This window comes from Pituophis catenifer, unplaced genomic scaffold (assembly GCF_029215685.1).
Source record: "Pituophis catenifer annectens isolate HBS135680 unplaced genomic scaffold, rPitCat1.0.hap2 SCAF_3, whole genome shotgun sequence".
Taxonomy (NCBI): domain Eukaryota; kingdom Metazoa; phylum Chordata; class Lepidosauria; order Squamata; family Colubridae; genus Pituophis; species Pituophis catenifer.
In genome coordinates, this window is record NW_027256883.1 from 205,480,082 (window position 1) to 205,494,469 (window position 14,388).

The 14,388-nt window shown below is 41.1% G+C and overlaps 1 protein-coding gene across 1 annotated transcript in view; it reads right to left on the reverse strand.

Moving 5' to 3' along the window:
* The window catches only part of TAF4 (TATA-box binding protein associated factor 4), an 87,334-nt gene extending 73,217 nt beyond the window's left edge, over positions 1-14,117 (reverse strand). The window contains exons 1-2 of the mRNA XM_070940108.1: positions 13,733-14,117; positions 10,524-11,600 (exon numbers count right to left, since the gene is read on the reverse strand). Of these exons, the coding sequence (XP_070796209.1) occupies positions 10,524-11,600; positions 13,733-14,117 (1,462 nt within the window). The remainder of the gene's footprint in view (positions 1-10,523; positions 11,601-13,732) is intronic.
* Positions 14,118-14,388: the final 271 nt, after the last annotated feature.

Genomic DNA, 14,388 nt, shown 5'->3' on the forward strand with positions numbered 1-14,388 from the left:
CACACAGAATCATAGAGTTGGAAGCGACCAAGCTCTGGGATTGAGTCTCTCATTTAATACCTGAATGCAAACTAAAGCATCTCAGACATCTGTGTAGCCTCAACTTGATCATATCCATGGAAAAGGAACTACCCCTTTAAGAGTCAATGATCCCATTGCTAAACTGCCCTAAGAGTTACGGTCCCACTACTGATGGGTCTGTACTAAGCTCTTCTCCCCTCCAGTTTTTGGGGGAAAGGATGATCTGAAATATCAATAGAAGCTGCTCTAAAAGCAAAAAACACTTGTTAAAACCGCCTGCAATTGGCTTTCAAAGAAGATAAACAGGATTCAAAGAAGTTCTACTAACTTTTTATCACTTGACCAAGATATTTTTTTTAGTGTTCAGCAGTAAGAAATCACTGTGTATCTGAATGGAAGTGTTCTATTTGATCTGACAGCTCATTGTGCCCTCCTTCCAAGACAATAATATGCATTGCAGGAATAATCTGAAACCTAATATGATACACTTTAAAAATGAACCATATCCAATTATTCTGGATATCAATGAATTGTATTCCAAAACAAATCTTGCTGCTATCCATATTACTATTTTTTTTTCGTGCCTTGGTGTTAAAGGAAATCTATCCGAGAGCTACCTGCAGAAAGACTCCATATAAAAATCATTTGTCCAGCATTAACTACATTACCTGGGTGATATTAATCTGACCTCAGAGCATTTTCTGCCTAACCCTAATTAAATTAGAAGCGGGCTGCTCTTAACCTATAAATTCTCATTTCCCTCTGTCACTAATACGAAACAGGGTTCCTGCAATCAAGAGACAGGAACAGGAAGACTTTTAGGCACCTTTTATGGATTATGGTGTTTGTTTCCAAGCAGATTCTATATTAAAGTAGGTTGCCCCTTGGTAATCAGCCATTCAGGGAGGGAGGGAGGGAGGGAGGGAGGGAGGGAGGGAGAGAGAGAGAGAGAGGGAGATATTGAGATTTTCTCATTAAATGAGGTTGCAGGTATCTAGGTATCACTGTGACAAATATGAACTTCAAAATAACTATGTTAAGACATAGAATGATGTTTAAAAATATATGTTAAGATGGGAGAAACTACAAGTGTCATTGCTGGGGAAAATGTCAGTAACTTGCCTAGAAGGGTGTTTTTCTTTCAGACAATACCTGTTTTGACAACTGATGCACCATTTCAACAGAAGGATATATCTAAATTTGTGTGGCGGGGGGGGGAAACGTGTATTTTAAGTTAAATACAAGGTATTGCAAGATGCAAAGGAAAAAGAAGGACTGGGTTTCCCCGATTTGAAATTGTATTTCACAACTTGCTGTTTTGTTTGGATGAAAGGATGGGTGTTGGTGAGAATTTTGTTAAGGGAACACAAAATAAAAACAAGAGAACTAATGGCACAGGGATGTAGTTGTCAACAACTCTCTTATTTATAATTCTTAGGATTTAAAATAGGCAAAATAATTTATGGTTTTATGCGTTGTAAGACTGAGTCTGAAATAGAATTGTGGATAAGAATGTGTAATTGCTAAAATGTATAAACTTTTATTGAAATCTAAAATAGAAGAACAAGTGAAAGTATTATGATATAGTGGGCTAAACATTTGGTTATAATGTACAAATGGAGCAATGGGAAAATATGTGGCTGAAAGGATTGACATTAACACTGTCTTATAATCTTAAAGAGAATATTTATAAAATGATGTACCATTTGCATGTGTTATCAGAGAAATATACAGAATGTATAAAGGCACTTCAAATTTACATTGCAAATGTGAATAACAAGAAGAGATATTTTATCATGTTTGGTAGTGTATAAAAAGCAAGACAATTCAGGATTCAAATACAAGCACAGATTCAGAGGATTTTAAAAGATTAATATATTGTTGAAACCAGCAGTTTTCCTTTTGGATTGATGGACAAACAGTTGTAAAAAGTTACAGAACTTTGCTTTTCTACATGATAACTGCAGAGATATTATTATAGGCACAAAGATGGAAAGATTCAGCCCTACCCACAATGGAGGAATGGTTGGTGAAGATGATGCAACTTTCTGAGATAGCCAAATTGTCTTCTTCGATCAGAGAAAATATTTACAGTTACTGCTGAGAGGAAACCACTATCAGACTTTTTCCATGAAACAGAAAAAATAAACTTATGATTTATGGATTTGACGATTAGACAGGATAGATTATAGAAACCTCTGGGGACAAGTCGTTGCACTAATTAATTAGTCTAACTCGTCTTACACCTTTAGCTTTCTCTTTGATTTTGATACTTTTCTTTTTCTTACTTTATATTAGTTTTTAATCTTTTTGAAACGCCTTTAATAAAAATGACATCTAAAAGAAAATGAGGTGCGGGAGACAATAGTTAACATGATGGTGTTGGCTTGTGGAAAGTACAGCAGCAACCAAGAAATAATAGGTAACGCTAAATCCTCTCTAGACTTAAATGTCAAACTGAGGAACTATTTCATACATCTACTGTATAACTGCCTATCAGTTTTTGAACATTCTTAGGCCTTCTTTGCTTAAGACAAAAAGGAGAGTACAATATAAGTCATCAATAACATAGGAAAGTGTTTATTCAATTTCTCAGGAAAATAACCAGAACTGCAGTATGTAAAAATAACCACACTGCAAAATAAAAAACCACACAAACACAAAATGGATTGATCTTTTAATACCTTGTTTATGACACAACCCCACCTACATAAAACTATCACGCATTCTTGATTGTAACAAAACACAGAATATCTACCCAAGTTCTTCTGGTCTCATATATAGCTTTCCTTGCCATCTCTAAAATCTGCCTTTTTTTTTTTTTTATCTTGGCATTCTGGTTTGATAATTTAACTGTGTCAGTAATGACGGATAGAAAGGTGGTGCTGTCAAAATCTCTGCATAATCTAATGAAAAGTCTGCACCTTGCTAACATGTCTCATGTGAACACAGCCACAATAATGGACAGTTCTTTTATTTTTCTCCACAAAGATGGAAGATTCACAATCATCCTTTTTTTTAGAACTGAGAGATATTTGCAATATCTACCGGTAGGAGTCATTCATGTTTTTAAAAACCAAACTTTTTCTGACTTAACTACTAGAAGCTTATGAGACCAGGCATCTAATCTCTTTGGAGAGCTTGACTTGATAGCAAAAAATAAATAAAAATAAAAAGGTAACAAGGCCGGGGGGGGGGGGGGGAGCAGGGAGAGGTGTTTAAACTTTTTAACCTATATGTTAAAAATACACTCATAGTTAGGATCATTTAAGTAATGTCATGATTTACAAAAATATTTAAGAAAAAAAGTACAGTTGAACAAGCAGCTCCTGAATGAAATGTTAGCAACAAAAAGAGCAAAGAACAAAAGGAAGGGAAGGTCAAAAAATGAATGCAGGAAATGAATGCACATAATGGCAGAGACAGGGTAGCATACAATTTACTTACTGCACTACGCCACAATCTACTTAGAATTCTAAAAATCTGGAGTTAGGAAGGATCTCAAAGGTCTTCTAGTCCAACCTTCTGCCCAAGAAAAGGAATCACTTACTCATTGTGTTTTATTAAGCCACATATAGTTGAATTCACCTATGCCAACCACAATGATTGGGGTTAACAGAATAACAGAACAGAAAGGGACCTTGAAGGTCTTCTAGTCCAACCTCCTGTTCAAGCAGGAAACCCTAGACCATTTCAGACAAATGGCTGTCCAATCTCTTCTTAAAAACCTCCAGTGATGCAGTTGTGCACCCACAACTTCTGGAGGCAAGTCATTCCACTGATTAATTGTTCTAACTGTCAGGAAATTTCTCCTTAGTTCTAGGCTGCTTCTCTCTTTGAATAGTTTTCATCCATTGCTTCTTGTCCTGCCTTCGGGTGCTTTGGAGGATAGGATGACTCCCTCTTCTTTGTGGCAGCCCATATTGGAACACTGCTATCATGTCTCCCCTAGTCCTTCTTTTCATTAAACTAGACATACCCAATTCCTGCAAGCATTCGTCTGTTTTAGCCTCCAGTCCCCTAATCATCTTTGTTGCTCTTCTCTGCACTCTTTCTAGAATCTCAATCTTTTTTACATCCTGACGACCAAAACTGGATGCAATATTCCAAATGCGATCTTACCAAGGTATTATAAAGTGTTGTATAAAGGTTTATATAACAAACTAAACCTCAACCAACCAAACCACTTTCCAGGAATTAGGGAAGGGATGTAAGACTGTTTTTGAACAAATGACATTAGACAGCCATGTTCTCCCGACGTTCTCCAGCATCCCACACCATGATGTCATTTAAACCGATCTTCTTTCATCCATGTAGTTTTAATACAAGAGAAATCTATGGAATAAGAATTCATAATTCCACCTATATGTGAACACTGCAGAGGCACCTTAAGAGCTAATATAAATATGAAGTCAGTCACCTGTTTTTACTTCAGGTGCATCATTACATTTAAATTAGGCTGGAGAATGGCAGCATTGGAAAATACCAGGGAAGAGTAAGGAATAAAAGCTAAATGATTAAATGTTTCAAACCCTACTTCCATGAAAATATTAATAAATGGAATAAATGCCTAAGATCAGTGGTGAACCAAAAAGTGAACAAGGGAAATGCAGCATTCTATTAACATCACTGCCCTGAATAAAGTACAGGGAGTCTCGACTTAACAACAGTTCATTTACTGACCGTTTGAAGTTACAATGGTATTGCAAAAAGTTACTTATGACCATTTTTCACACTTACGACCATTGAAGCGTCCTTGTGGTTACGTGAACAAAATTCAGCTGCTTGGCAACTGGCATGTATTTATGACGGCTGCAGTGTCCTGGGGTCATGAAATCACCTTTTGCGACCTTCTGACCAGCAAAGTCAAAGAGGAAGCCGGATTCACTTAACAACTATGTTACTAATTGAACAACTGCAGTGATTCACTTTAACAACTGTGGCAAGAAAGGTTGTAAAATGGGGCAAAAATCACATAACTGTCTCACTAAGCAACAGAAATGTTGAGCTCAACTGTAGTCGTAAATTGAGGACTGTCTGTATTCTAATGCTTCAGAGCCCAATCCTTCAGGATTTTTACTATAAGGATGTCTAAGAAGAAATACTTTTCCTTTGGAGAGCACACAACTTTCGGTAGTTCAATTAATGGCTAAACTCCCAAACTTTATTGTACTCTCAAAACAGAATGAAGATATTATACAAGGATACTTAATCACATATCCAAAAGTAATGGGATAAGGCATATTTCTGGAAAAGGAACGGGAATGGTGCTATGTACAAAAGTGCTCTCTGCAACTGAGGAATTAAGACCACAAATCCTGAGATTTACAGTTTCATTTGCTGCCCTCAAAATATCCTGCAGCTTTACATTTACCAAAACTTAAAGAATCACCAACTTACTTCCTACTAACAGCAGAATTATATAAGTCTTACACAAGGCAATGCAGCAGTTCCAACCACATTAATTCACATCCTCCAAAATAAAGGATGTTATAGGAGGAGAGGAAAACAGACCAATGCCAGAATCTGACAAATGAAATGCAAACTGTCTGAAACAACTCACTTAACCTCCATGCTATGAAAAAAGATATCAAAAGCCAAAGAGACAGGCAGTCTATTCAGCTGGTTCCCACCAAAAACAAAATTCACCATTAATCATTTCCAAGGTATTATCTACCACTTTCATCAGCACAATGTCTTTCACTATTTTTGTTTTAAGGTGAAGGATATTCATGTCAAAAATATTTGGAGGATGAACCTGGACAAAGTAGGACAAGGTGACTAAATTTTTTTAATGAAATTAAAGAGAGAGAGAGAGAGAGAGAGAGAGAGAGAGAGAGACAGACAGACAGACAGACAGACAGACAGATAGAATGAATTAAAAACTATGTCATTTTTTTAATGTAATAAGTACTTTCAAGGGCGTTTTCTTTGCATTTTAGATTTATCCTTTATCATAGATTACAATAGAATCATTTCAAGATGGACGACAAACAAATTCAATTAAGTAAGTAAATTAAAATGAAGATAGTTATGTAATACATTTAAATTCCATTGAAGAATTAAATCATATGATTCCACCCAGAATCAGTTTGAAATTGGGTGGCATCTACTGTAAATTGAATTAAATAAATTACTTAGGGGATCTGGTATAGTCAAGTATCTCAGGTAAAAAAAAAACGTATTTTATTGTCAATGGGGTATTATTCCGGAAACCTACTTATTCTCCGAAGGAGGATAATTCCAGATGCATCGCAAAAAAGACCGTCTTCCTCCACATAAATGAACTCAAGTAAATCACTGCATAATATGCAAAACATCTGTCACAGATTGTTAAAAATATAACTAGATAGTAACCTAGTCTACACACTAGTTTGTTTAGCTATGGTTCTACAAGCCGCAACTTACCGCATGCACAGAACATGTTAGAAATGTAAACCGTGGTGATTTAAACCACCAAGACTGCACACACGCACAACGTATTTAAAGTTAGACTGAACAAGCCACTGCAGTGAGTGAACAGTCTAGATAACCAAGCCATAAACTGTTTAGGGTCTTATAAACCAATAATAACATAGGAAAATGGCACTGAGGTAAAAGCTTGGCTATAGACCCATCGTACATATGGTAAGGAGCCCTACTGAGCAACTTAACTGCAGCTTTCTGCACTAATTACAGATAGTTAGCTAGCAGTAATTTGGGAAGGAGGGAGGTACGACGCTCCAATCACAGCCACCCATTTTTCTTAAATCCCAATAAATGTCCAGGGTTGAGTAAATCTTGAATCTTATTTTGAAAACCGGCAATTTTCAGCAACGTCCTTCCTAATCTCTTCGTTTTTAAGTTCTTGCACCATTTGGGTGCAAGGGCATGAAAGCTTTTCCTCCAACGAGTGAGGACACAATTTGTCTTGGTAAGATTAGTTGTGTAGCTCATCTATTAAACTACAGGTAGTCCTCAACTTACAACAATTTATTTAGTGACTGTTCAAAGTTACAATGGCACTGGAAAAAAGTGACTTAGGACTATTTTTCACCCTTACGGCTGTTACAGCATCTCTGTGGTCACATGATCAAAATTCAGAGGCTTGGCAACTGACTCATATTTATGTGTCCCAGGGTTACGTGATTACCTTTTGTGACCTTCTGACAAGCAAAGTCAACGGGGAAGCCAGATTCGCTTAACAATCATGTTACTAACTTAATAACTGCAGTGATTCACTTAACAAGTATGGCAAGAAAGGTCGTAAAATGGGGAAAAACTCACTTAACAAATGTCTCGCTTAGCAAAAATTTGGGTTCCATTGTGGTCATAAGTCGAGGGCTACCTGTATGCAAAAGAGACAAAGAGCCTTCTGCAATCTGCCTCATGCTCCTCTCCTCATCCAGATTTTCTAATTCCATAGTGGAGGCACTTTACATTATAAAACTCGATAGCAATTAATGTCTTCACTATAATATGCATATTAGCTCAGCAAGGAGGCCTACAAGAAATATTTCCATTGAGAATTTAGCCTTGCTAAACTGCTATACACTCCAGCACTGAAGGTTTTTGTGCAGGTGTAATTTAGAACAGCCTCTTGATGCTGAAACATCTACTAATATTTTTTTTTTTCAATTTTTCTTAAATGATATCATTTGTCTTCAGGTGCCAAAACACAAAAGTATATTCCTCTGTATTGTATCCCAAATAACCCTCCATCTGACATCTTTACAATTCCTAGTTCTTTCAACTATATCCATTTAAGACAGAATCAGGTGCTCTAATATTGCACTCTCCAAACTGGGAGTGGAGGTGGGGGGGGGGAACTCTTGTTCTGAGTTGAGGGTTATCCTGATCCAGAGAGCTATTAAAAAGCACTGGTACATTGATATTATCTGGTTTTTATCCCTGATATTGCAAGTTTCTGCTACTTTTACACTTTTTGAATTATTCTTTTACAAACTTAAACCTCATGTTTAAAAGACGCATGTGTCACATTGGGCATTTTTCACAAAGTGCTGATTAAAGGTAATAAATATTACCAGCAATGAAGCTGATGGCCTACATGTGCAAAAGGAGTGCACAAAAATATTTCTGGTAAAAAATTATGCCTTTTGCATGCAGTACAAGAGATGCAAACCCCAATTCCCTGCATGTTTACTGAAGTGAATACAATGGAGCTTTCGGTAAAGTATGGACCTTAATTTTCTTCTTAAGGCTTTTTTGGTATTTTGCCATGATCACAAGTCCAAATATTCTATACCAGCGGTCCCCAATCTTTTTGGGACCAGGGACCGGTTTCATAGAAACAATTTTTCCATGGACCAGGGGAGGGGAGGAGGAGCATGCAACCTAGATCCCAGTTTTGCTCACTCACCACTCACCTCCAGCTATGCAGTCTAGCTCCTAACGGGTTGGGGACCCCTGTTCTGGACAGTAAACCACCCATTGGGATGTATTTAAGACACATGTTTGAAAGCTAGGAACTTTTTAAAAGAAAAAAAAAATCCTTCATTTTACAAAAAGGGTACTAATAGTCCTGTGTTTCTTCAAGAAGACCAAACTCACTGGAGCATCATTTTTATGTTTCAATAGGCAAAATGCTGTGCAGGAAGATTTTAACAATGGAAGTGTCCAAAGTTTTTTGAACTTGTAAAACACTAGATAGGTAACTTGCTACAATCTGCAAGGTAAAGATTATCAGACACTGCATACAAAATGCTGCTGCTTCAGAAGACTATAGCAAAAGCAATGTAAAATCCTTATTTCTTACATGATACGCCTATCAGTATAAGCATTTTGCAGGGTATATAGATCAAGCCAAATACTATTTTTGCTATTTAAAGACCCTTCAAAGAAGCACATTAAAACATATGTCACACACACACACACACACACACACACACACTGATCACTTCACCTTGCAAATAAAACATCTTACTTTCAATTACTCCACAGACACGTAAACCCAGTTAAAACTAGCTGGTTTAAGGATCCGGGAAAGCATTCAGATCCTTGCCATCCTCTTTCTGGAATTCAAAAGATACTTCTTCAAAATGTGAGAAAGTTGCCTATATAACACTCAGTAAGAACACATGCCTAGAAATTCATGTTTATCATTATTTTTTTAAAACAAATCTCAAACTAGTTAGTAAATGTGAAGTTTAGATATATTTCCTTTGTGAGCACATGGAAGCAATGAAATTCATTCAATCCAATTAGGTTTAGACTCAGAAACTCCCCGCCTAATGTTATCCTGGTCTTCAAACATGATCTTAGTGACTGCATGTGCTACAGCATTACACAAAATGAGGTGAGGTGAGGACAGAATGTAATTGGAATGTTACTGTAGACATGTCATATAGTCCCTGATAATTTTCAACTGACAGAAATTTTTCAAGACTAGTACATTGTACTAGTGCTCTTTGCTGCTTCTGTGGTAACAGCGTCAAGCTAAAACAGAGAAGTATGAAGATCTAGGCATATCCTAGGACAGCTCATCTTCCCTGAATATATTAACATAACATTTCATTTTATAGTAGGTTTGCTACTTTGATCACCCATGGAAAAATCTATCATGCCATGCTTTAGCTTAAAAGATTTAAGCCAATGTGCACCTAAATACTTACAATTGCTTAACGCATTGTAAACCGCCCTGTGTCTTCGGAGAAGGGCGGCATATAAATCAAATTAAAAAAAAAATACTGTAGATGTCATATGCTACTCTGAAAAAAAGTATCAATATGATTTACAGTTGTGTGGTTCATAGGTACTGTTAGAACCTGGATAATCTCAGCTTTCACTTCTTAACAAAGTTGCATTTCTAGTCCTCATGCATGCTTACACATCTAAAGGGAAAATCAACAGACTAAAAGTACTGGAGAAAAGCTCAGAATCTAGTCTCTTTCTTCAAAAATAATCTAAGAACAGCATCCAGTTAAAAATGCTGTGAAGTCAACACAAGATTTCTCATTAGTTCTTCTACTACAGGCAGTCCTCGACTTACAACAGTTTATATAGTGGCCGTTCAAAGTTACAACGGCACTGAAAAAAGTGACTTATGACAATTTTTCATGCTTATGGCAGTTGCAGCATCCCTATGGTGACATGATTTACATTTAGATGCTTGACAACTGGTTCATACTTGCGAATATGTGGGTGTCCCGGGGTCATGTGATCCTCTTTTGCGACCCCGACCAGCAAAGTCAATGGGGAAGACAGATTCACTTAACAACCGTGTTATTAATTTAACAACTGCAGTGATTCACTTAACAAATGTGGCAAGAAAAGCCGTAATATGGGACAAAGCTCACTTAACGAATTTCTCACTTAGCGGCATAAATTCTGGGCTCAATTGCGGTCGTAAGTCAAGGGCTACCTACGCTATCTATTTCACAAACCACTGCAAAACAAAATGCGGTTCCAAAGGCACCTCATCACACAAGCTATTCAACCGTGCTTAGAAGCAGAATCCCAAACGCTTTTATTTGAGCAACACATTCTCTCCAGTCTTTTCTTACCTGGTGGCAACTGAAAGTTCTGAATATTTGTTGGATTCTGAGAAGGCTGAGGCAGACGAGGTGCTAAAACAGTGGGAGTCAAAGTTGCTCGGATCCCACTGGTGGTTGCGGTTGCAGTCCTGGGTAGGCTCTGCGCCACTGTATTGGCAGCACCCTTAGCCAGACCAGTGGGAGTACCTGGAGGTGCAGGAGGTACTCCACCAGGATTAGGAGCTACGTTGGGTAGGCCAGCTTGCATAGTTTGCCCAATGATCATATTACCCCCTGTAGTACTAGGCTGGCCAGCTGCAGCCAGAGTTTGCTGTTGGGTGACCGCTTGCACAATAGTTTTAGGAGACTCCGCTTTGATAACCTGGGTGGTGGGTGCAGCAGCTGATACCCCAGATCCAGGCTGGCTGTTCACAAGAGAGGTCTGGAGCGACACCCCTGAACCAACCGTGGCGGCGGCAACAGCCGCAGTCGGAAAACCTCCTACGTTGATGGTCGAATTGATCACAGTACTGCTGCCGTTCTGGGTGGCGGCAGCCAATGAGGGTCCTGCCGCGTGAATGGGCGGCCTTACCAATGCTACTGTTGGCCCTCCGGTACCGATATTGGGGGGCTGTTGTGATGAGATCACCGTAGGTGAAGGTGAAGAGGAAGAGGACACTCCAGGGCCAAGGAAAGAAGTCTGGATGACAGTATTTGAAGCAGATGGCAAGACGGCATTAACGGTATTGACTTTTCCAATATTTCCAGGTCCATTGTTCACGAGAGGGGCAACCGCAGGGACCACGGTAGGATTCGCTGTCACAGGAGTGGCCGAGAAAGAAGCATGGGAATTCATCACCACGTTACTTCCATTCAAAGTCTGCACTGCAGTGGTCCCAATTTTACCATTCCTGGTAGATAAAGCTGTTGCCATGGTACTGATTACCACTGATTTGCCCTGATTGAGGGTCCCTGGGGTAATAGCAGCTTCAGAGCCACCTTGGACAGTTGTAGTGGTGCTGCTGCTAGTTGTAGTGGTCCCATCCAACGTAGAACCCTGGGACCTGGCATTATGATTGATAACACTCCCTTGCACACCACCAGTTCCTGCAAATAAAACAAAGTTTAATTACAATATAAAAGGTAAGAAAGAAAACAAAAGATTCTAAGGCTTGATAAGTCCAACACAAACCATATTGCCCATGTGTCAATACGTCCCAGTATTGGAACATCTGAAAAGGGGGGGGGGGTCTTATGATAGCAGTTAAGACTTTGCTACTGTTCCCTCTACATTGATGGTTATAATAATCTTCCATAAACAGCCAAGTAGTCCCACAAACAAATGCAAATCGCATAGACATGCTGCAAAAAATAAAAGTTTTCAGTCTGTCCCTTCCCCCTCTTTAGATGTTTATAATTCCACATTAAATGACATTTTACTACAAGTCTGCTCATGCAACTGTATCAGGTTGGTGAAAAAAAAAAAGGAGGGGGGGAAGGACAGGAAAAAGTTTAAAAAAAGGAAAACCCCATGGTCTCTCACCCTTCCATTTCATCTCCTCATCTTTTGAACAAAAATCCAAACACTATTATATTTCTTGACTAATAAAACAACACAGAAAAAAGTGGGGTTGAAGTAGTAGAGAAGTGACATAAGTGAAAAGATTGCAAGGTAGTTTAAGGGATGTCATCCTCCCTCTTAAAATCATTAAATCCTGCTGTTTGATTGCTGTGCTTTCAAAGGAAAACAAATACAAGCAAAAAGGGAGGGATTTTTTTTTTCCTTGCTGTCCCCAGAAAGCAAATATCCCTACCAAAATCTGCCAGTGTCACTTAAATCAGTCCTATCTCCACAGGCTCTGCATTTAGTAAACACAAACAGAAGGACTGTAGTCAGAAACACGGGGTCACAAAAATCAGGACTAAGGGAAGGTTATTTCTCTGAAACCCCACCCCCTTTCATTAACCTGGTGTCATGACAAGCAACAGCGTCCTTGTAATATTCCAGCAACTGGAAAGCAAAGTGGGGGAGAATTATATACGGAGGAATATAATTGGAATTGTGCTGGGGTAAATGGACCAGCATTGCCTTCCCTTTCTTAAAAAAGGCCAGTCTTCGCATGTACGGAAAGGCGGGATCCTGAGTTAGCAGACTCCTTCAGAGTGCACCGTCTTTTTACAAGGGGGAAAACATTTACAGATGGACTGTCATTCTTCCAGTCCCACAGGCAGTAGAGGTTGTGCTATGACTCTCTGCACAGCCCCAGACCTGGGCATATTATTTCAAGAAAAGCAAAAGGTTCAGGCAGGGCATAACCCCCTACCCATACCACCACAGAGGAGGAGCCGTTGTTAAGCGGGTGTGGTATTTGCAAAAGAGATCTATTTAAAAGGGGGTTCCTGATCCTCAGGTTCCCCCATCACTTCCTCTTCCCAGGGGAAGCTGCTGCTGCTGCTGCTGTGATTAATAACATTTCTTCTCTCTCTCTCCTTCTCTCTCTTCCCCCCCTTCCCATGCACTTCAAGGGGGGGGGGGGCAAAGAATTCAAGGCAGCCAGGGAATATTGAAATGGATAAGGAGGGCAGGGAGCACCATTCCTCTGATCCAGACTCCGGCAACGCGGGAGAGCAAGGTGGCACAGAAGTCCAAAGGTAAGGTCTCTTCTTTCCTCGTCCTCAGGAGCCCCCCAAAACACTCCAGCCTCTCGGCAGGCAAGAGAGAGAGAGAGAGAGAGATGACAGAATGAAGAGCAAAAAACCCAAGGTGAGGAAGGTGGGGGGGGGAGACACATGGACGACCACCCTAGCCAAGGAAGCTGGTTTCCCTAAAGGACCCACATACACACACTACTCCCTGACCATAACACTCACCCCCCCCATACACACACACACACACATCTGCTCCTTGCTCTAGGTGCAGCAGAGGCAGGAGGGAGATCGTCCCAGCCAAAAATAGGGTGTTGGGGAGGGAGGGAGGGGGGTTGGCATGTGAGGAAGGCCTCTATCTTCGCCGCCTCCCCCTCCCCAACTACATGCCACCCACCCACCCAACCCCTGGCACCTTCCAGTTGCTGGCCCCCACCAGGGAAAGTGGGGGGGGGCAGGGGAGAAAGAAAGGGAGCCCAGAGATGGGGGGGAGAAGACCCCCCCATTCCTGAGGGAGAAGGACAAGAAGAAGAGGAAGAGGAGGCAACCCTCCCCCCCCCCCCACTCCGCCCCGGCTTGCCTCGCCGGGTTACCTGGCTTGGTGATCTCCGGGCCACTGAGTCCCATCTTGGCGGCGGCGACGGTGGTGGTGGTGCTGCTGCTGGTGCTGCTGCTGCCGGTGGTGCGGCTGCCGGGGCTCTCTGTTTGGACATTAGCATTGCCTCCTACTCCTCCTCCTCCTCCTCCTCCTCCTGGGCTAGGGCTAGGGCTGTTGCTGCTGCTGCTGCCGCTGCTCACAACATGGTTCCCCAGCAGCCCCCCGGCGACCCTGAGGGGCTCCTGCGCCTTGTGGTGCGGGTGGTGGTGGCCCGAGGCCGCCAGCTGAGACTCCAGGGAGCCCACCAGGTCGCTCACCACCTTCTCATCCACCTCAGCGTTTAGGAAAACCTCATCCAGCAGATCCGACCCAGCCGCCATCTTTTTTCGGAGGGTTCCTGGCGAGCGGCTCCCTCCCGCCCGCCGGCCCCCCCCCTCTCTCTTCACTCCTCCCTCTGCCCTCCTCCTCCTCCTCCTCCGCCCTCCCTCCTGCTCTCTTCCCCCCCCTCCTCCCCACCTCACTCACTCATTTTACACATACGCCGCGCTCCCCTCCCGCCTCGGCCTCCGCCACGGAGCATGCGCGACGAAAAACTCCGCGCGAGCGGGCTGGGAAAGCTTGCGGGGGGGGGGCCCGTCGAGGCGTCACCTC